Source organism: Protopterus annectens, chromosome 1.part0 (assembly GCF_019279795.1).
Source record: "Protopterus annectens isolate FY-2018-M chromosome 1.part0, PAN1.0, whole genome shotgun sequence".
Lineage (NCBI taxonomy): Eukaryota > Metazoa > Chordata > Ceratodontiformes > Protopteridae > Protopterus > Protopterus annectens.
Genome location: NC_056725.1, coordinates 1,398,285,800 through 1,398,306,571, shown reverse-complemented (window position 1 = coordinate 1,398,306,571; position 20,772 = coordinate 1,398,285,800). Strand labels below are relative to the sequence as shown.

General features: G+C 45.2%; 1 protein-coding gene across 1 annotated transcript in view; it reads left to right on the top strand.

The window, feature by feature from the left end:
- The window catches only part of MAP3K7 (mitogen-activated protein kinase kinase kinase 7), a gene marked incomplete in the record, with an annotated part of 2,238,689 nt that overhangs the window by 339,640 nt on the left and 1,878,277 nt on the right, over positions 1 to 20,772 (top strand). Inside the window, 1 exon segment of the mRNA XM_044067202.1 lies at positions 5,886 to 5,996. Coding sequence (XP_043923137.1) covers positions 5,886 to 5,996 — 111 coding nt within the window.

The following is a 20,772-nucleotide window of genomic DNA, read 5'->3' as shown; positions in this document are numbered from 1 at the left end:
AAGGATTTTCATTTGTACTGCATTTTTTGCCTGGACTGCGGTGGTGGTGCTGCGGTAGCATTGTCCCCTCACAGTAATACGTTGTCCTGTTCGATTCTCAGCTAGAGCGTCTTCTGTGTGTATACATGTGCGAATGGGCGTACCTTCGTTGAAGGTTGTGCGTCAAGGCCAGCAACTTGGCATGTAAAAATCTACTGCCAATCATTAGCGGACCGGAGTTCTGCTGTGGCGACCCCTAACTGGGAAAAGCCAAAAGACACAACAACTGTATTTCTTGCCTAGGCCCAGATCATATCGTGCCTTGCTGTCGGTTTTGTGCTAGATTTAACCAACGCACTATTAAGCGTCTGTATATTTTTGCTTCAAAATATTTTGGATCCAGATTTCATTACCCTGAATTGTCGTCGGGATAGCAATCCGACTACCAGAGTTCACAAAAAGTGCAAAGAAAAAGACAGAGACAGACCGTCGAGGTCCAAAACAGATGACGAAGCTTCTCCTAAGCCAGTCGCCGGTACTCAGTGAGGTGCTTTCGCAGCCCCTGATAGTTGCTACGTTTGAGTCGCAGGCCTCTACCGAGACCCATGCGGAGTCCGGTATACCGCGAGATTCTAAGAGTATTGTACCTGCTGATGTCTCCCTCGGATGGGTCCGGAGCCGCTGAGCAGGCACCGGCTTCTGAGGGTGTTTTCAGGCCTCAGCATTTCTATATAAAACTGACGCCAGCTTCAAAAACAACTTCTAAGTCTAAAAATATTGACGCATGAGCCACGTGCTCAGGCCCCTATGCCTAAAAAACAGATGATCAAAATGGCTGAGGACTTAATTACCTTGATCAGGCCCCCCCCCCCCCCCCCCCCTCTGCTAAGAGGCCTAGGCAAGACACTGATTATGAATCTTCAGATCAGGTTTCTATTTCTTCTGATCAGGATTTTTCTGTACCACCCTATGAGGATTCAGATGCAGAAGAATCCATCCCATCTGCATCTCCTCCTGAGGATTATTCTTTTGGAGAAACCTTGCATACTTTAAGTGAACATTTTCTTTGGGAGAGTCAGGATTTCTCTGAATCAAAAAAGAGGCTTAGGGATTTCCTTCTTCTTCCCCAGCATAGGCCTTTGGCTATACCTCCTGTATTAGACATTGTTGATGTATTTTCAGAATCAAGCATGGGTCCTGATTCACTACCTCCGGCTCCTAGTAAGCTAGACAGATATTACAGGGTTCCTGACTCCCACACATTTTTATGCAAAAATCCGGCTGCTGATCCTGAAACTATCTCACAGGATCCCAAAGGTGTAAAGGCCTCTACAGCCAAAAATCCTACCCCCTCTGATAGAGATTCCAGGGTGCTGGATAGATGGGTAAGAAGGTTTATACGTCTGCAACCTTGGCAATTAGGGCCTTAAACTGCCAATTTCATATGCTTAAATATCAACAGCATGTTATGGGCTTATTGAAACAGAAAATGATGTTGATTTCTGATTGTGTGGAAATTAAAGAATTACAGGAATTATTGCATGCAGCAGAACAAGTTGGAAAGCATACTTTGCAATGTGGTTTTGATTCCTTGGAGGCCTCTTGCAGGGCCACAGTTACTGGATCTGTGATTAGAAGGCATGCCTGGCTCAAGGAGCAAAATCTGCCTGATCATGTTAAGGCTAAATTGTTGGATGCACCTTTACAGCATGATACTGTGTTTGGTAATAAGGCAGAAGAGGTTTTAAAGAAAATGGAAGACAAAGCTAAATCTATGCAAACTGTAAAAGATTTCTTACAAGTGCAGCCACCCAGATTCAGTAGGCACTGGCCTACTAAAAATTGGTCATTTCCTGTGTCCAACAGAGCCTCACAAAGCAAATCCAGGCACTCAAAAGGCTCTAGATACCAATCACAGGGTTCTTACAGGTCAAAGCAATGGGGTGCCTCTATTTTCAGATCTGGAGGAAACAAAGCACAACCCTACAGTAAGCAGTCTCAATGACTTCCCTCTACCTTCACCAAGCACTGTCTTTTGGCAGCCCCCTTGGCGGGAAAATTAGCACTTCATGCTCAAAATTGGCAGTTAATTACCCAGGACAAGTGGGTATTAAACATAGTATCCCAGGGGTACAGATTTCATTTCCATACTTTGCCAATTCCAAACGGTTGGCCAGATCTGCCACAAAATCAATGGGCAGAGGCTCAGAAACAAGTTACGTCCCTCATGGATATGGGGGCTATTCAACCAGTACCAGAACAGGAAAAAGGACAAGGGTTTTATTCAAGACTGTTCCTGGTACCCAGAAAAGACAATGCCTGGTGTCGAATACTGGACCTATCAATTTTGAACATGTTCTTGGACATCCCAAAATTCAAAATGCTGACCTTACAACAGCTACTGCCCATGCTGGGCAAGAACGCTTGGTTAGTGACTCTAGACTTGAGGCATACCTGCATATCCCAATAAGGGAATCATGCAGAAGATACCTCCGCTTCAAGGCAGGTTTTATGCATTACCAATTCTCTGCACTGCCCTTTGGCTTATCTGCTGCACCCAGAGTCTTTACAAAGTGCCTGACAACAGTAATTGCATTTTGCAGGCAAAGAAGCATACAAATCTATCCTTACTTGGACGACTGTCTCATTCAAGCAGAAAACAAGGACATTCTTCTTCAACATCTGGCGTTTGTAAAAAGGCTTCTAACATGCCTAGGGTACACAGTAAACGAAAAGAAATCACAACTGGTACCCCCTCAAAAAATTACATTCCTGGGTGCAAGCTTCACTACAACTGCCCAGATGGCTTACCTTACTCCAGATAAAAGGCAACTGACTATATACTTCAAACAGATGGCAACAAAAACCCGGTTATCTGCAAGACAAATTCTGCAGGCTTTGGGGTTCATGGCATCCTGCATTCTACTAATTCCATATGCAAGACTGCATATGAGGAAACTTCAGTGGTATCTAAAAAGTTTATGGAGTCAACATTGTCAGTCTGGAAGCAATGATTCCTCTCATTCACTGCTTACAACAGGAGTTTCTTTGGTGGGCATAAACATGTCACCAGAACAAGGGGACGGTCTTTCACTTTAACCCCTGCCACCCAAACCCTAACTACAGATGCATCAGACTATGCTTGTGGTGACAACCTGGCGGGGAGATGCATTCAAGGCGTATGGAGCCCAAAACAAATGCATCTGCATATCATCCAGAAAGAGATGCTAGCTGTTGAGAATGCCCTGACAGCCTTCAAGGACTTACTTCATCCAGGACAACTACTGATAAAGACGGACAACACCACAGTTATGTGATACATAAACAAGCAGGGGGGTACACATTCCTACCCCCTTTGCAGACTAGCCATGGCATTGTGGGACACAGCCTTGACTTACCAAGTACATCTTCAAGTTCAGTTCCTGCCAGTAAAACAAAATACTTTGGCAGATGACCTAAGCAGAAATCTTATGGACCCTCACGTGTGGAAACTGGATCCACAAGTCTTCAGCATGATAACACAGAAATGGGGGAGCCCAGACATAGATCTGTTTGCCTCTCCCCAAAATTATCAACTGGACAAATTCTGCACAAGGACTTATCACAGACAAGCATGGAAAGTGGATTCCCTATCCTTCAGTTGGAAAAACCTGTCAGTCTACGCCTTTCCTCCTCTGCCTCTTCTCCCCAAGGTCTTACTAAAGGCCAGACACCAAAAATGATCCTAATTGCCCCGGATTGGCCTCACCAGCACTGGTTCCCAATTCTAAGGAATATGTCTCAACTCCCTCCTTGGTACTCGCCTCAAATACCTCATCTACTGTCTTAGCAGAGCAATCAAATTCTGCACACTCGGCTCCAAACTCTGAACCTGGCAGCATGGCTGATCATGTAATTATTCAAACAGCACCTCTCAGTAAATCTGTGATGGATGTCATTTTGGAAGCCAGAAGGCCTAGTACTAGAAAATCTTATGCTGATAAATGGAAGAGATTCTGTGCTTGGAACCAAGCACAAGGAACGGACACAGCAAAACCAAATATTCCTCAGATTTTACAATAATTGACTGAGATGCTTGACAAGGGCCTATCTTTTTCTTCAGTAAAAATCCATGCCTCTGCCATCTCGGCTCATTACAACACGGAGCCTCCCAACTTTTAGCATCCTCTGCTAAAACAGTATCTTAGAGGGGCAAAACATTTAAGGCCTCCCAGATCACCAACTCATGCATGGGACCTCAATTTTGTGCTGGAAAAACTCACCCTGCCTCCTTTTGAATCAGCAGCTACTGCGGATATAAAGTTTTTATCTTGGAAAACATCTTTCCTTTTGGCAATCACTTCAGCAAGAAGGCTTTCAGAACTACAGGCCCTCATGGCTGTGGAGCCTTTTATTACATTTTACCTGGACAGGGTGTCCCTCAGGACCAAGCCTTCCTTTATGCCTAGGGTGGTGTCCAGTGTGGCTCTTAACCAAACTATTCACCTGCCAACATTTTACCCAAATCTGCAGAACAAGGGGGAGTGGATTCTGCATTCATTGGACGTACACAGACAACTAAGATTCTACTTAAACAGGATCAAATCTCTAAGAAAGTCTGAGCAACTACTGGTGGCATTTGCTGCAGGATCAGAGGGGAAGGCTATATCAAAGCAGACTATTTCTAAGTGGATAAGCCACTGCATTCATTTCTGCTACTTGCATCATGGTAAACCAGTGCCCAAGGGAATCATATCACATTCCATCAGTGCTGCCTCTACCTCAGCAGCCTTTCTCAGAGGAGTTCCAAGAAAAGACATTCTAGAAGCTGCTACTTGGAGCTCTGTTCATACTTTTACAAAGCATTATCATTTGCCTCTCTTCTCTAAGTCCAGGGCAGGCTTTGCTACTGCAGTTCTGCAGGGCCTTATAGCCGCTCCTAATGCTATTTAATTCCATCCTCCCTTCCATAGCATTGGGATTCTACCCAAATGTAATGACTACAACAGTGAAACACGAAGAACATAGTACAGTTGTGTACACTTGCCATAAATGTGAATGTTCGAGTGTATTCACTGTTACAGTCCGGGTTACCCACCTGCCATCCCCCTTTATTTTTCGAGAACTTCTCTTTCCTTCACTATATTCTAAAACCTTTGTGGTGTATTTGCTTTTAGATGAAGGTAAAGTTTATGTTGCTAAAAGTGCATTTACATGTTTATTGTTGTTTATTTATATATATATATATTTTTGCACCCCATTTGGGGGGCACCTGACATCTGGGGCAAGAAAAACTGAATAAAATGGCGTCGGTTGCATGTTTTATACCCTTGACGTCATGGAAGAGGAGACAGCAACCGACGCAGGACCCAAGACTTTGATATTCAGGCCGACTGAGGGCAACCTGTCAGCAGATTACCCAAATGTAGTGACTGCAACAGTGAATGCACTCGAACATATACATTTATGGTAATTGTACACAACTGTACTTTACTGAGGCATCCGGGTTAAGGATTGCGCTTTTGCTACCTAAACCCTGTATAATAAACTTTGAGACCACCACATTGGAATAGCTTGCATGGGTTCTAATAGTAATTTACTTCAGCTGCAGCCTGTTACATTTTGCCATTACTAAGTCTTGCAATCTGTGCGTTTTCACTCTAGCAGTGCCGTAATGTTTTTGTTCATTGATATTATTTTTAAGTTTCATGTCATTTTGGCTTGCCATATTTTTGCCACACTTAGAAACAGTCACATGCTTTGAAAATGCTAGTTTTTAATGTATGTTAGCAAGTTTAATAAAGTACTAGTTTTTCCGTTAACCAGCTGGGTGGATGCCATATTCGAGTGCTCCTATGAAATGCATCACACCACATTTAACAATGCTGTTTAGATTTCTTTTCCATTATTTTTTTTCTGTTTTCTAGGTTGTTGGGAGAGGAGCATTTGGAGTGGTATGTAAGGCTAAATGGCGTGGGAAGGATGTGGCTATTAAACAGATTGAAAGTGAATCTGAAAGGAAAGCCTTCATTGTAGAGGTAAGCTGTCTTCGTAATGTGCAGCTAGATTGCTTAAATACGCTTTCCTTTTCTAAGGAGCTTGAAACATTTTGGTAATGGATATTCTTTGTTTTGCTACCCATATGGGAGAATTGTGATAGTTCAAATGTTCTTATTGATTTTTAGTATTGAATAAATGTTTAGTCTTGAGTTGATGAGTTTATTTTACAGAGTAAATGGTAACTAAAGAAGTGCTTGAGGGGAAAATTATTTGGCTTCCCCATTTTTTTGTGATATTTATTTTTGGTCGATGACACTTTTTTGCTTCATGACCATTAAGCTGTGTACCCACTTAATCCATTTTTCCCATTTTCTTGGCATTAGCAGGTTTCGAAGAAGGAAGGCGAGAATTGAGCCAGAGGCTGTAACCCTACTAGTGTTTAGGAGGTTTCCCTTTAATGCTTTTAATAGCCCCTTCCCTTTTCATCCAGCAGGTGTGGTACCATACCTGTCTTTGCTGAGCTGCTTCAGGTGCAGATTGATGTACACCAGCAGTGCTCAACTCTAGCACCCTGAATCATGGAGCTGAGCCAACTCCTTCAGCTTTCTTGATCTCAGTTGTTTTTGGAGAGGAGCTTGAATATGCTTAATTTTTATTTATGGTGGCATCTCGGGTCAAGCTTCATGAATGAATTTGGGTTTCAGACGTATGGCTAATAAGATGGGAGGAGAGTACTGTCTTGTCTTGCTGTCTTCCTTTTCACTTCTTGCCTCTTCCGTTTGCCTAAGGTAGGGAGTTTTTCCTTGTTAAGTGACACCAGGAAAAGGCCTATTTTCAGGAGCAAGATCTCCATTGCTGATCTGATGTTCAGAAGTTAAACACAGATAATTGTTAAACACAGATAATTGTGTTTGGAAGGGAGCTCTAGTATACATTTATTAAGACTCGCTTGGACTGCTGCCATATGTTTAAGTGTAGTGCATATAGAATGACAAGGACCACAACACTTAGAGGAGAAGTTTATTTTCTAAGTCTGCCATTACCCAGTATAAAGCCTTAGAGGAATGTTTTCAGCACACACTGAAATTTATTTGTGCTTTACTGTGGTCTCTGTGTTTTGCTATAGTAGGTGCTTCACAAAGAAATACAGTAACCCGTTGCTTAGTAAAATATTGCTTTGTTCATCCTTTTCTTGGTTGCCTCTAATTTGTGCTCTCTAGTTCCTTATGTAGTAATTGCATCTTCTCAGTTTTCCTACACAGACTTGGCTTACCGAATTTCACACTGCTCCATTCAGTGTTTTCTTTGCTATCCCCTATTCATTAGTTTCATGTCTTCTTCTAAATAAGACATATGCTGTTATTTTTCTTCTCCATTTACTCTCTTATCCTACTGTTCTCTGGCATCATAATATAAGTATTCTGCTTTGTTTTGCTTATTTTTACTAGTCATTGCTTATTCTAAATGTGTAGCAGTTTTTGTCTGCTGCATACTTTTTACTTTGTTTTATAGCTATAAACTAATCTACACGGTTGTATTAAAATTGTCTGCCTCACAGGGCCTGATAAATAAGGATGTTAAGTTGTCTATCTCGCCTTCATTCTTGCTGGATGGGTTCGGAGCCGACCTCGGCTCCGACTCGGCCACTCTAAAAGCTCGAGAGTTGGTTCCACCGGCTCGAGGCTCCCCTTATATCCCACAATGCTAGGCGTGAGTTACCTCAGATCTCGTTTGCCGCTACAGCGATCGAGGTGTTGGTTTTCTACCGGTTCTTGGTAAGTGACTTTCTTTTAAAGTTAGTGTATTTAAACCCCTTTATTTTTAATTTTTATACTTATTTCCCTTAGTTTAGAGGAATTCTTGCCCCTTTTTCTTAAAATTCCTGTTTTTTCCCCACAAGAACTTTAAGTTCTTCCCTCGGGCCTTCAGGCCTTCTTCCTTCTCTGTGTGTGTGTGTGTGTGTTATTTTTCTTAATTTAAAACCTAGTTAGTTGTTTTATTTTAAGCTAAAACTAGACAGGGTGTAATCAGTGTGTTTTGACTGTGTGTGTGATTGCACTTCGAATGTCTAAAGAATCAAAGGTCTCAGGCTTCAAGAAGTGTGATGCGTGCTGTCAGAAAATGTCTCTGACAGACGGTCACACTTCTTGTGTCTACTGCCTGGGACCTTTGCACCTGCAGGACTCCTGTGCTGTTTGCCATGGCTTCAGTCCCAGGGTCCTGCAGGAAAGAAAAAATAAATTAATTTTAAGAGGTTTACTCAAGCCTGAGGATTCCCTTACTGTGTCTTCAGGGAAGCCCTCCAAGGCTTCTAGGTCTTCGGCTCCAACAACTGAGCCGAGACCTAAGGCTTCTAAACCTCTGCCTACATCGGCTCCGGCTGGAGCCGATGAGTCTCAGTCCACAGTTTCTGTGGTTCCCTCGGCTCCGGCTGGAGCCGGGGTATTAGTAAATTCCGGGTCGGCTTCGACCAGACCTTCGGAGCCGACATCTAGGAAGAGGTCCAGGTGACCATCCCTTGGCTCCGTTCATTCGGCTCCAGGATCTCCCCTGCTGTCTGAACGGAGCCATAAATCTCACTCCTCTAGGTCATCGAGGCTGTCGGATCATGACCTTCAGAGGGTAGTGAGTCGACTTCTTAAGTCCGAGGCACTGGCCCAGATGCTTCAGAGCCCGACTCATCAGTCGATGCCTGCCCCTGTCCATCAATATATTCCTCCTCCGACTCCGTTGAACTCGGGCGGGTCGTCGGAACCGAGACTGTGGTAGCGTCGGAGCCGATACAATTGTCTTCGGCTCCATCGTCGGCTCCGATTTCTTCCTTAGAAGAATCTCGGCGCCGGACTTCCATCGTCGGCTCGAGGGGTGAGTGGCATCGGACCCTTGTCCGACCCGCTCTTCCTCTCGGAGCTTCGCTGGTGAGTTCGGCTCCGACATCGCCTCGAGCCATCACTGTCGGTGCCGAGGAGGTTCTCAGCTTCTCGGGCGGGGACCTCTGGCTTTGCCTGACAGGGGTGCGTTCGAGGTCATGCGGAGTGTGTTAGAGCCTGGCTCTACTCCACAGTCGGCTCCGTCCGCCTCCCTCACGGTGCCTCAGGTCAAGTCGACTCACTCCCTCATCCCGGACCGCAGAGAGCCAGCTCCTCAGGAACCCCTGTGGGGATTTCATCCTCTTCGAGGCCTCTCCTGATTTGGCAGAAGAGCCCCTCGGAAGAGGAAGTGTAAGAGGAAACACATTGACTCACCTGAGTCCATCACATCTGACACAGATTTAGATGATTCGAGGGTTCCCCGTTCCCCTTCTGAAGATGTCTCCTTTGCAGACATTCTAGAGATCCTGAAACAGAGGGAAATTGGCCAGCCCTTAACCCTTCGGAGGATGAATCCGTGTATCTTGAGGCGTTTGGCTCGCCCTTCCACCTCCTGGGTGCCCCCTTGACCCCCTCATGCAGGTGGTTGCTAAAAGGCATGGACGGCTCCTGATTCAGTGGACCCCACTCCCAGGAGACCCTCCAAGTTCATAACGCACCAGCAGACAAACAGTTCTTGACAAAAGGAGTTTCTGTGGATGCTATGGTGGTAGCTGCTGCCACTAAGAAGGAACTAGCTGATCCTTCAGTACCTGTCCATCCACCTAACAAGGAATCTAGGTCCATGGACAGGTGCGGAAGCGGATGTTCTCGTCAGCGACATTTACTATCGTTCGCTGAACTACCTGTGCCATTTCACTCGTCTTCAAAGGGACTTGATTAAAGAAGCGAGTGACATGTTGAAGGACCCTACAGCTGCGGGTTTCAAGATAAGATGAACACTCAGCTGGCTACCCTTAACTCCATAACCAACTCCTCCATGCCTCCTTTCTTATGCGGCTGATGGAGCGAGTAGCCGCAGGGACAGGTGTGGCCTTACGTAGGCATGCCTGGATGCGGCTATGCAATTTTGCGGACCCTTCAAGGCGTCTTTCACTAACTCCCGTTTGATGGATCATCTCTCTTTGGTCCTCAAGTGAAAGAAACCTTGACTAGGTGCGAAACTGATGGCAAGACTCTTTCTGCCGTCGGAGTCCGTTTTCTACTCCTTCTAGGCCTTACCCCAAAGGCCAGAAAAGTGGAAAATGTGGTTCCGTAAACAATCTCAAGGGACTTAGCCTGGCGACAAAGTCGTTTCCCGCCAGAGGCAGAGGCGGGAATAACAATGGTAGGCGCCGCCTCGAGGCAGGGGCTCCGCAGAACCAGGGCAATCGGGAAGCCTTCTCTGATAAGCCCTTTCAGCATCCCTGAGGTGTTGCCCGACTGCCCACCTTCGGAGGCAGTCGGGGAAGATTGTCACTGTACCCAGAAGCCTGGCTATCCCTGACTCAAGACAAATGGGTACAGTCCGTCATTTCGAAGGCTATTCTATCCCCTTTCTTCGCTCCAAACCAATCAAAAATCCCTTCCAGATGTTCCACCGCTCAAAGGGATCTAGCGGTTTTGGAAATTTCAAAACTGCTTGCAAAAGAGCAATTCAGCCAGTTCCAGCAGACCAGCAAGGATCCGGAATCTACTCAAGGTTCTTTTAGTTCCAAAGAAAACAGGGGACTGGAGACCAATTTTGGATCTCAGTATCTTGAACAGATCAGTCAAGAAAACAAGATTTCGGATGGTCACGCTGCAATCCATCCTTCCCCTATTGGGAAAAGGAAACTGGATGTGCTCTATAGACCTTCAGGATGCGTGCTATCACATAAAAATGAACAGACTCTCCAGAAGATTCCTCCGCTTCAGGCTGGGAACCAGTCATTTTCAGTTCAGGGCCCTGCCCTTTGGTCTCACCACTGCCCCGGTGTTTACCAAATGCATGGCAGTGGTAGCTTCTCACCTGAGGCGACAAGGATTCCAGGTGTTTCCATATTTGGACGACTGGCTCCTCACAGCTCCCACCAAGCATCTCCTTCTGATGGCCAGGGATTACACTTTTCGCATTTGTCAAAAGTTAGGCATTTCAATAAATTGCGAAAAGTCTGTTTTGTCGCCTTGTCGTACTATTACTTTCATAGGCGCAAATCTAGACACAGTAGACATGTCTGCGAGACTAACACATCAGAGAATAACAGACATTCACAAACTGGTCTCACTCCTTTTCAACAACAACAGAATCAAAGCCAGGTTAGTTCTGAAGGTGTTGGGAATTATGGCGGCCATACCTCTGCTTCCATTAGCCAGATTCCACATGCGGATCCTTCAATGGATGCTCTTTACACAATGGTCGTACCAGCAACTTCCAATGTCCCACACCATTATGATCACGCAGGCGTGCAGAAATCATCTCATGTGGTGGATGTCTTCCCCTCAGCTCTTGTTGGGAAGACCCTTTGTTCCACCCCCTCCGGTTGCTACTTTGACAACAGATGCCTCCCTGATCGGGTGGGGGGGGCATTATCAGGGCAGGACGGTCCAGGGCACATGGCAACCAAACGAATGCCACTTGCACATAAATGTTCTGGAGATGAGAGCAGTGCTTTTAGCGTTGCAAGCCCTTCAAGACTCTCTTCCCTTGGGAACGATTGCAATCCAGACAGACAATATGTCTGTAGTGTGGTACATCAACAAACAAGGCGGAACCAGGTCATACCCCCTGTGTCGAGAAGCACTCAGATTGTGACAATGGGCGATTTCTTCTCAGCGATTTCTGATAGCAACGCACATCCCGGGAAGTCCAATCAAATTGCGGACAAGTTGAGCAGAGCTATCCTCATGCCTCACGAGTGGTCTCTGAAAGACTCTGTTGTGAGAGAAATTTTCCTCAAGTGGGGTCAGCCTTGCTGCGATCTTTTTGCTACTCCCCAAAACAGCAAGTGCAGAGAATATTTCACTCTATTCCCTTTACCAGGCCAACCCAGCAGAGATGCTCTAGTCCAAGTTTGGCCCGGGGACTTCTGTATGCATTTCCTCCTTCCCACTAATCTCTCAAGTGATACAGAAAGCTATCGCTCAGAAGGCCTCATTGATCCTCATTGCTCCTTACTGGCCTCGACAGGTGTGGTTCCCCTTTCTACATCAATTTCTATTGGGCGACCGTGGCATCTGGACCTAGTTCCAGATCTTTTGATCCATCAGTCGGGTCAGTTACATCGCTCCCTCCCCTCTCTGAACCTCACTGCTTGGTTCCTCCAGTTCCAACCTTAGCCAGGCTTCCTCAATTATCTCAGTCCGTTCGAGATATTTTGATAGCTTCCCATAAATCTTCCACTCGGAAGATTTATTTGAAATAAGTGGAAACGCTCCACATATTGGGCTCAAGGAAGGGACATAGATCCTTTCACTGCTTCCATCCAACTAGTCCTTGATTTTCTAGCTGAACTCTTCCATGCAGGTTCATCTCCCTCTACTCTTAAAGTTCAATTGGCAGCTATTTCTAACTTTCATGTTGGTATTTCTGAATCTGCCTTGATGTCCCACAAGCTTTGCAAAGCCTTTTTGAAAGGAGTTTTTCTTCTCAGACCTCCTATAAGAAATCCTCCTTCTCCTTGGGACCTAAATTTAGTTCTTGCTTCTTTGATTCTTCCCCCTTTCGAACCTGCAGTCTCCTGTTCTTTAAAATTGCTATCATGGAAGACTCTCTTTCTGGTAGCCATTACTTCAGCTAGAAGAGTCTCAGAGCTTGAAGCACTCAGCTGTCGACCTCCTTATCTATTGTTTCATAAGGACAGGGTATCCTTACGAACGAACCCGTCCTTTTTGCCTAAGGTAGTCTCGACGTCAAATCTAAATCAAAGTATTGACCTCCCTGTCTTTTTTCCAGAATATTCCAATAGGTCTGAACAAAAATTACACTGCCTGGATGTTCATCGTCAATTGAGGTACTATTTGGATAGAACAAAACAATTCAGAAAATCTGACCAGCTGTTTGTCTTCTATGCGGAAGGCAGAAAGGGACTTTCAGTTTCAAAGGTATCATTATCCAGATGGCTAACATCTTTGATTTCCCTTGTATATGAAATTAGACACCAAAAGCTGCCTAATAAACCTAAGGCCCATTCCACCAGAGCTTTGGCTACTTCTTTAGCCTTCCAAGACAGACTGCCTATTGACACCATTTGTGCAGCGGCTACTTGGGCTACTCCTCACACTTTCATTTCTCATTATAAGTTGGATTTAGCTTCTAGGCATAGAGCTAAGTTTGGTTCCACTGTTCTCAGGAGTCTGTTCCGTTAGGCCACCCGGGACAAGGTGCTAGGGACGGTCCCATCCAGCAAGAATGAAGGCGAGATAGACAACTTAACATAAAGAAGTTATGTTCTTACCATAACGTTCCATGTTAGTTGTCTTCTTCTCGCCTTCTTCGTCCCACCCTCCTGCCCCCTGGCCTGGACAGACCTAGAGGAGTTGTGATTGTGACCTCTCTTTCTACCACCTCTATACTTTAGGTATATGCTCTACTGTGCATATTTCCTGGATCAGGATGTAGGTCACCCTTCTCTTCTCCCTTATTTATAGAGGTGGACTTTGTTACTAATTATTCTATTACTATTATAGGCTGGGCCTAGCTTACAAACGAGATCTGAGGTAACTCACGCCTAGCATTGTGGGATATAAGGGGAGCCTCGAGCCGGTGGAACCAACTCTCGAGCTTTTAGAGTGGCAGTCGGGCAGGTCGGCTCCGAACCCATCCAGCAAGAAGAAGGTGAGAAGAAGACAACTAACATGGAACGTTATGGTAAGAACATAACTTCTTTTTTTTACTTTCACACTGTAAATCTTTTCTAGCTAGTTTCACTGTGTGTAAAGTATTAACTGGAAATTTTCTCCATTTGTTAAATATCTGTTTATTTGTTCCGATTTCCTGCCAAGGAGTGTATCATATATCTGATTTAGTTTCCCACTCTCCCTTCCTATTGGTATCTTGTTCTTATACTTGGTGGCTTTGCAGTTGCCCTCCAACTGTAAATTTGATCTGGGAAACTCCTCCCAGTCTAGTGTCATTAGCTCATTCTACCTAATACAGAGAGAACATTTGAGAAGACCAACCCACTTAGTTTCTTAACCTTGAATTATCTATTTTCCTCCTTTCTCCCTTTCCACTTTACTAAAATAATAAAATCTACCATTGCTAGAATCTCCTTGTGTTCTGACTGAGTGTGCTTCTCAAACAATCTGGAAATGTAGAGCTAAGTATATTTTTTGGCACTTTTCAACTGTTCAGAGTTGAATAAAACAATAATAAATGCCGTTTGAATAAATTGCATTTATTTCAACTGTATTTGCTTTAATATTGCTACAACTCAAGTGTTCTAGCTTGCACTGCATTTGAATTGTTTTAGTGCTATTTTAGCTGCTTTTCTGTAAAAAAAAAAAAAAAAAAAAAAAGTTCTAAGCTTGTTTCCTACCGTTTCTATAGCTAGTCTAATCCAGATACAGATTTGCTGTATCCAGGACTGAGTCCCCCCCCCCCCACAAGCCTTTCCATGTTGGAGGGAAGCCTTCTAGCTTATCAGTGGGAATGGTAAGCACTAACTAGCCTATCTACCACAAGAAGAGTCATTTCTGGCCCAGAAATTGTAGTTTATTGGCCGTTTGGGCAGTTTTTCCAGCTTTCAATTTTCTGGTTTAAAAGCATGCATACATTTTCTGGTTTAAAAGCCAGCGTTTGCGCTTGTTTCCCGCCTTTTCTGTAACTAGTCTAGTCCAGTTACAGATGCACTGTACCCAGGACTGTTTGTAAACTTCTGAGTGGTGCCAAAAAGTCTGCTCTTCATTTTTTTCCTTATATCTGCTAGTTCTCTCCTCTCCTTCACTTTTAGTAGCTTATTAGTCTAGCACTTTACCAGACTTCTTACAGCAATTATTGTAGCACACAAAAGTGCTACCAGCACTTAAGTGTTCTACAGGGAAACAGCTCCAGTACTTATTATTAATGCCCACCCCTCCAGGCATGTCTTAAGGTCTGTTTCCTGTGCTTTCTCCTATTAACCTGGTGAACTTGGGCATCCTGAGGCAATGTAGCAACTGCCTCATGCACACTGACAACCCTCTCCTTTTACCTCCCAACACTCAGCCTTGTGAGCGATGCACTTATATATCCAAATTGGAAGTCACGCACTCTCCAGCCAAGACCAGAATAGCTGGTCAAGAGGAGAATGTCAACACTTGCACCACACCACATGGAACACATAGCCCTCCAGAAAACACACCAGCACTGCCTTCACATAAAGAAAGAAACTACACACCCACCTTCACGGAGGCTCTCGGTAAAAATTTACCCAAACAGCAGCATTCAAGCACCACAACACAACACTAATCACAAGACACATAACTCTCCTAAACAGTGTGCCATTCAACCAAAGCCCTTAAGACAAAACAACATGCCCAACACACTAGTCATAGGTGACTCGATAGTGAGGCACACTGATATCCCACTGACTAGGTTGAATAAGGAAAAAATAACAGTCAGCTGCCTGTCAGGTGGCAGGATCCACCACATAACGTATGCACTCAGGTCCCTCAACAACAGGTACAAATATGACTCTGTCATTGCACATGTCGGTGTGAATGACCTGAGATGTACCCCCCTGGACTACATGATGAGAGACATGGAGGAGCTCTCGAATTATGTAGCCTAGGCAGGTATGACCCTAGCCCTGTGCCGCATCCTACCATCACCCAGGATGATACCACAGTACAAGCAGAAAATGATTGATTTCAACAATTGCCTAAGTTTCTGTTGTCATTCCAAGGGGATCCAGTATCTGCCTGCCTGGGATAGCGTGATTGACAAACCTCGAGGCTTTGCCAGAGATGGCCTGCATCTGTCATCCCTGGGCTTCCGGATACTGGCCAAGGCTCTTGCCACCCCTGTAGTGCCTTTTCTAGGCTGTGTTCCAAAGATCAAATTGCCACTGTAACAGCTACAAACAAATGCAATCTGAGGGTCATGCTGCTCAGTGCTAGAAGACTTAATCTCAAAATGCACTCGCTCAAACCACTGCTTAAAATGGAGAACATCGACATTTGTGCTATAACAGAGATCTGGTTCAAAGCAGTAGAAAGCAGCCCTGCACTACCAGGCTAAAACTCATTCCACACCTTACGGCCCCAGAACTTGGACCGAAGCTCAAAAGGTGGTGATGTTTCCGTATTCATAAAGGATGGGCACACCTCCAGACTGGTAGCCCAACATAACGCATCAGAGATACTTCAGGTGCAGATAACATTAAGTAAGACAGCGATTCAGGTCGTAGCCTGCTATAGGTTTCCAGCCATGTCCCAAGACTCTCACTCCACTTTCTTAAGCACCCTGGAGAATATTAGGGTCCATCCTAACACTGTTATACTAGATGACTTCAACTACCCTTCCATTAACTGGGAAAACTACTCCTGCACCAATACACTTGCCCAACGTATCCTGGAATTCATTAATTTCAGTGCCCTGGACAACCTCATTCTTACCCCCACTAGAGGTAGAAACATCCTTGACCTGGTCATTACTAACATGGACGACCATTGCTCTACACCAGTAATCAACTCCTCCCTGGTTAGATCCAACCACAAACTAAATCACCTTGGAAATCCACATCCCTCCCACCCACCCTGCAAAGATAACCACCATGAAAAACTTCCCCAAAGCTAACTTTGGGTTCCTAAAAACAGAGGTGGCTAACTTTATGGCACCCATGCAAATGGAGAATAGTTGCATGACCACCGAATCATACACCAGTACACTTTACGAACATGTACATAAATGCATGGATCTCGCCATACCCAATAGAACCAAGACACTCTCCTCCAAAAAAAAGGAAGCCAATCTGGTGGTTCCCTACCATAAACAATCTCTACAACAGAAGGAAGAAACTGATGCAGAATAAGTCCCAAGACTGGAAAAACTCCCTTACCAGCCTCAACAAAAAGTCGAGATCCCTCATCAAATCCTCTAATGCTAGCTATGAAAACAGAATTGCAGCAGATAGTAAAGACAACCACAATGCCTTCTATAGTTATGTAAAGAATTTCAACGGCAATATCCAGATTTCCTCTGAACTGCTGCATAATGGTACCTCCTATACTGAGCTAACAGATATTGCTAATATACTGACCTACAGATTCAGTGCCAACTTTACCCCCCCCCCCCAAAAAAAAAAGACCAATCACAATACCAGTAGATTGCCAGGCACCCAGTATTACTGCTTCACAGGCTAAAACAGCACTGTCCAAGAACAAGAATACAGCTTCTATGGGACCTGACAATATCCCTGGCTGTGTTCTACATGAACTACAGAGTGAACTGGCACCCCACACCTGTGTGCCCTATTCAGTCACAGCCTCACCTTGGGCTTTGTCCCTACCAAATAGCGCACTGCTACAGTCATCCCTCTCCACAAAGGAGGAGCGACTACAGACCCTGGGAACTATCGCCCCATTAGCCTTATGAGTCTGATATGCAAATATGTGGAACGCATCATCATGGACCTAATAAACAGGGATATAGGGAATCTCCAAACTCTGGATCCCACAGTTGGGTTTTGTGAAGGGGAGATCATGCTTGTTCAACCTGGTTGACTTCTTTGAGTCAGTCACCAGAGCTGTGGATGAAGACAAGGTGTTTCATACAGCCTACCTTGAACTGGCCAAGGCCTTTGATATCATTCCCCACTCAGGAATCATAGAAAAACTCACTAAGCTAGGCATCAACCCCTATATCACTAGGTGGGTTGGAAACTGGCTCACAGATAGAACCCACAGTGTGAAAGTAGCTGATTCCAAGTCAGACTGCCGACCAGTCACAAGTGGAGTCCCACAGGGTTCGGTCCTGGGTCCTCTCTTGTTTGGTATCTACTTCTTTGAAGTCCAGGCCAACATGGAGGGACTATGGCTGACAAAGTTTGCAGACGATTGCAAATTGGGAGCTATTGTTAACTCCCCAAGTGATGTTGACATCCTGCAGAAAGGCCTTACTGAGACCAACAGCTGGTGTCAGAACCATTTAAGCACAATGCCAAAAAAAGTTTCGTCATCCCCTTTGGGAAAAACTCGGTTCCTATGAATTACCACACCGATGGTAGTCCACTGAACACAGAAGGCGTTATAAGAGATCTGGGAACACAGGTTGATAACAACCTCTCTTTTGACCACCATATTGCCACTGTGGTCAGAAAGTCCTATGTGGCACATCTCATTTCTAAGGGTTTTGCATCCAGGAAGAAAGAGGTAATTGGCCTAATGAGGCAAAAGTAGAGGGAGATGATCATCGAGTACAATGCCCCATTTGGCATGCACCTCACTAGACACTTGCAACAACTAGAGAGGCCGCAGAAGTACCTCACAAAGATAATCCTAGGCCTTAAACAGTTGTCCTATATGGACAGACTCAAAACACTCCAACTGTTCTCTGTCTCATATTGCCTACTTAGAGGAGATCTCTGCCATGTCTGACCCAGCTCTGTTAGAAATGCTACATCTAAAGAAATCCCAATCCCGCCACACCACGTGCTCTAGAGACCTCAACCTCATTGCCACAATCAACAGAACATGCTGGAGGGACAGGTTCATAACCCAGAGACTTACCATGCTATTGGAATAGACTTCCCATACATGTCAAACATGTCTCTCCAAGCCATGGTGACTGCAGATGCTTCCCACTTGGGGTGGGCGAGCACCACCAGGGAAAGAGTCCAAGGTATGTATTCAGAACTGGAGACCAGTTTACACATCATTGTCGACAAACAAGTTATGTCCGTTACGTTGAGAGACAATGAGCATGTGGCAATGGGCAATATCTTCTCAACCCTTTCTAATAGCAACTGACATTCCAGGGAAGTCCCGTGTGTTAGTGGACAAGTTGAGCAAGTCTATCCATTTCCCTTATGAGTGAGGTCTCAATTTATTAGTCAGGGAGCAGATAGTCAGCCGTTGAGGATGACCTGGCTGCAATCTCTCTGCATCTACCCAAAATGCCAAATGCACCAAGTTCTTCTGTCTGTGATCCCTCTGGTGGGAGGAGTCAAACAGGGATGCTCTGAACTCCAGCTGGCCTTCATCTCCTTTATGCCTTCCTTCCATTCTTTTGATTTCAAAATTTTTACAGGAAACATTTGTGAAGATTAGTCATCCTCATAGCCCCCTACTGGCCCCAGCAAGTATGGTTTCCCTTCCTCTAGCCTGATTTGGTACACTCTCCCTGGGTGGTAGGCTCTGCTCCAGATGTACTCTCCCCCATCAGAGTTGTTTCTGCGTGGTTTCTCCCATTACAGTGAAAGTCCCGGTTTTCATACTTGGTTGTTCATACCCTGACTTTTTCCCAGAAACCTTCTACATGCAAGATTTACAAGAGCAAATAGAAAAGGTTCCGCATCTGGGCAGTTGAGCACAATCTTGTAAATTTTTTGGCTCTTGTTCCAGCCGTCTTGGAATTTATGTCCTATTGAAGTTCTTCATCTTTCGCTGTTGCACTCATCACATTTGGGTTATGCCTGTCAGGGTCGCCCTCGGCTGGCCCGAATACCAGAGGCTTAGTATTTCTGCGTCGGTTGCTGTTGCTACAGGACTGACGTCAGGTCATCAGTAGTATAAAGTAAGGCAGCCAATGCCATTACATCAGTCTTTCTTGCCCGAAGCAGAAGTAGTTTGTACGAGTGCCGGTTGGCCGCTACCTGAGTTTCATCTTCCGAACTGAAGCTGAAGTCTTCTAAAGCTAAGTACCCTGTTGGGCATCCTTTTTTCTTGCACTAACTGATGTCAGAAAAAGTTAACAATTGTCTCGCCTGTGGAAAGCAAATACCACACAGAGACTTTCATTCTTACTGCATCACTTGCTTAGGCCAAGATCACGATGTCCCGTGCTGTTACTTCTGTGCTTTGTTCAACCCCAGAACTATACAGCATCGGGACCTTATTGTAGCTAGATATTTTCACTTACAGTCCTTGAATGCTGATATGGCTTTGGTAAGCCATCCAACAGCAGATCTTCTGAAAAAACGTAAAGATAAAGACAGAGACAGACCGCACAGGTCCAAACCTACTGATGGCACTCCCATAAGATAGTCGTCAGCTCTCCAGTCCTCAGTGAGGTGCTTTCACAGCCCATGATGCCCGCTTCTGTGGATTCGTAGGCCACTACTGAGACCCTTTCAGAGTCCGGTGTGCTGCAAAATTCTTGTTCGACTAAGGATCCTGCGGTTGTCTCTCCCTTGGATGGGTCCAGAGCCACTGAGCAGGCACCGGCTTCCGAGGAAGTCCTTCACACTACCGATTCTCAACACAAACTGACGACTTCTTTTGCGTCTACCGTTCTTTCGAAAACTACAGATTTTCTTAGGCCCAGGGTACGAACGACACCCAAGAAACCAACGACCCAGTCTCGGACACCTGCTTCCTTGCCTCAGTCTCAAATGCTTAAAATGGCGGAAGACCTTATCATGCTGATCAGGGGAAGCTAAGCTACCCCTTCCAGAAGAAAGAGAGATCTTGTCTCCCTGTAGTTTTGTCTGAACAGGAGTCTGATGACTCTGAAGCATCTGAATTGGAAGACTTGCAACCCCTCTCTGCTTATGAGGATTCTGATGCAGAGGATTCCATTCCTTCAGCCTCTCCCCCAGAGGACTTTTCCTTTGGGGAAACCCTTCATACGTTAAGGGAGCATTTCCAATGGCAAAGTCAGGACTACCCTTAGTCTAAAAAGAGACTCGGGGAATTCTTAGATCTTCCACCGCACAGACCCCTGGCCATTCCCCCAGTCCTGGATGTTGTGGAGGATATTTTCCTGGAATCCAGTTTGACTCCTGACACCCTCCCTCCTGCACCCAGAAAACCAGACAGGTATTATAGAGTCCCTGACTTGCAC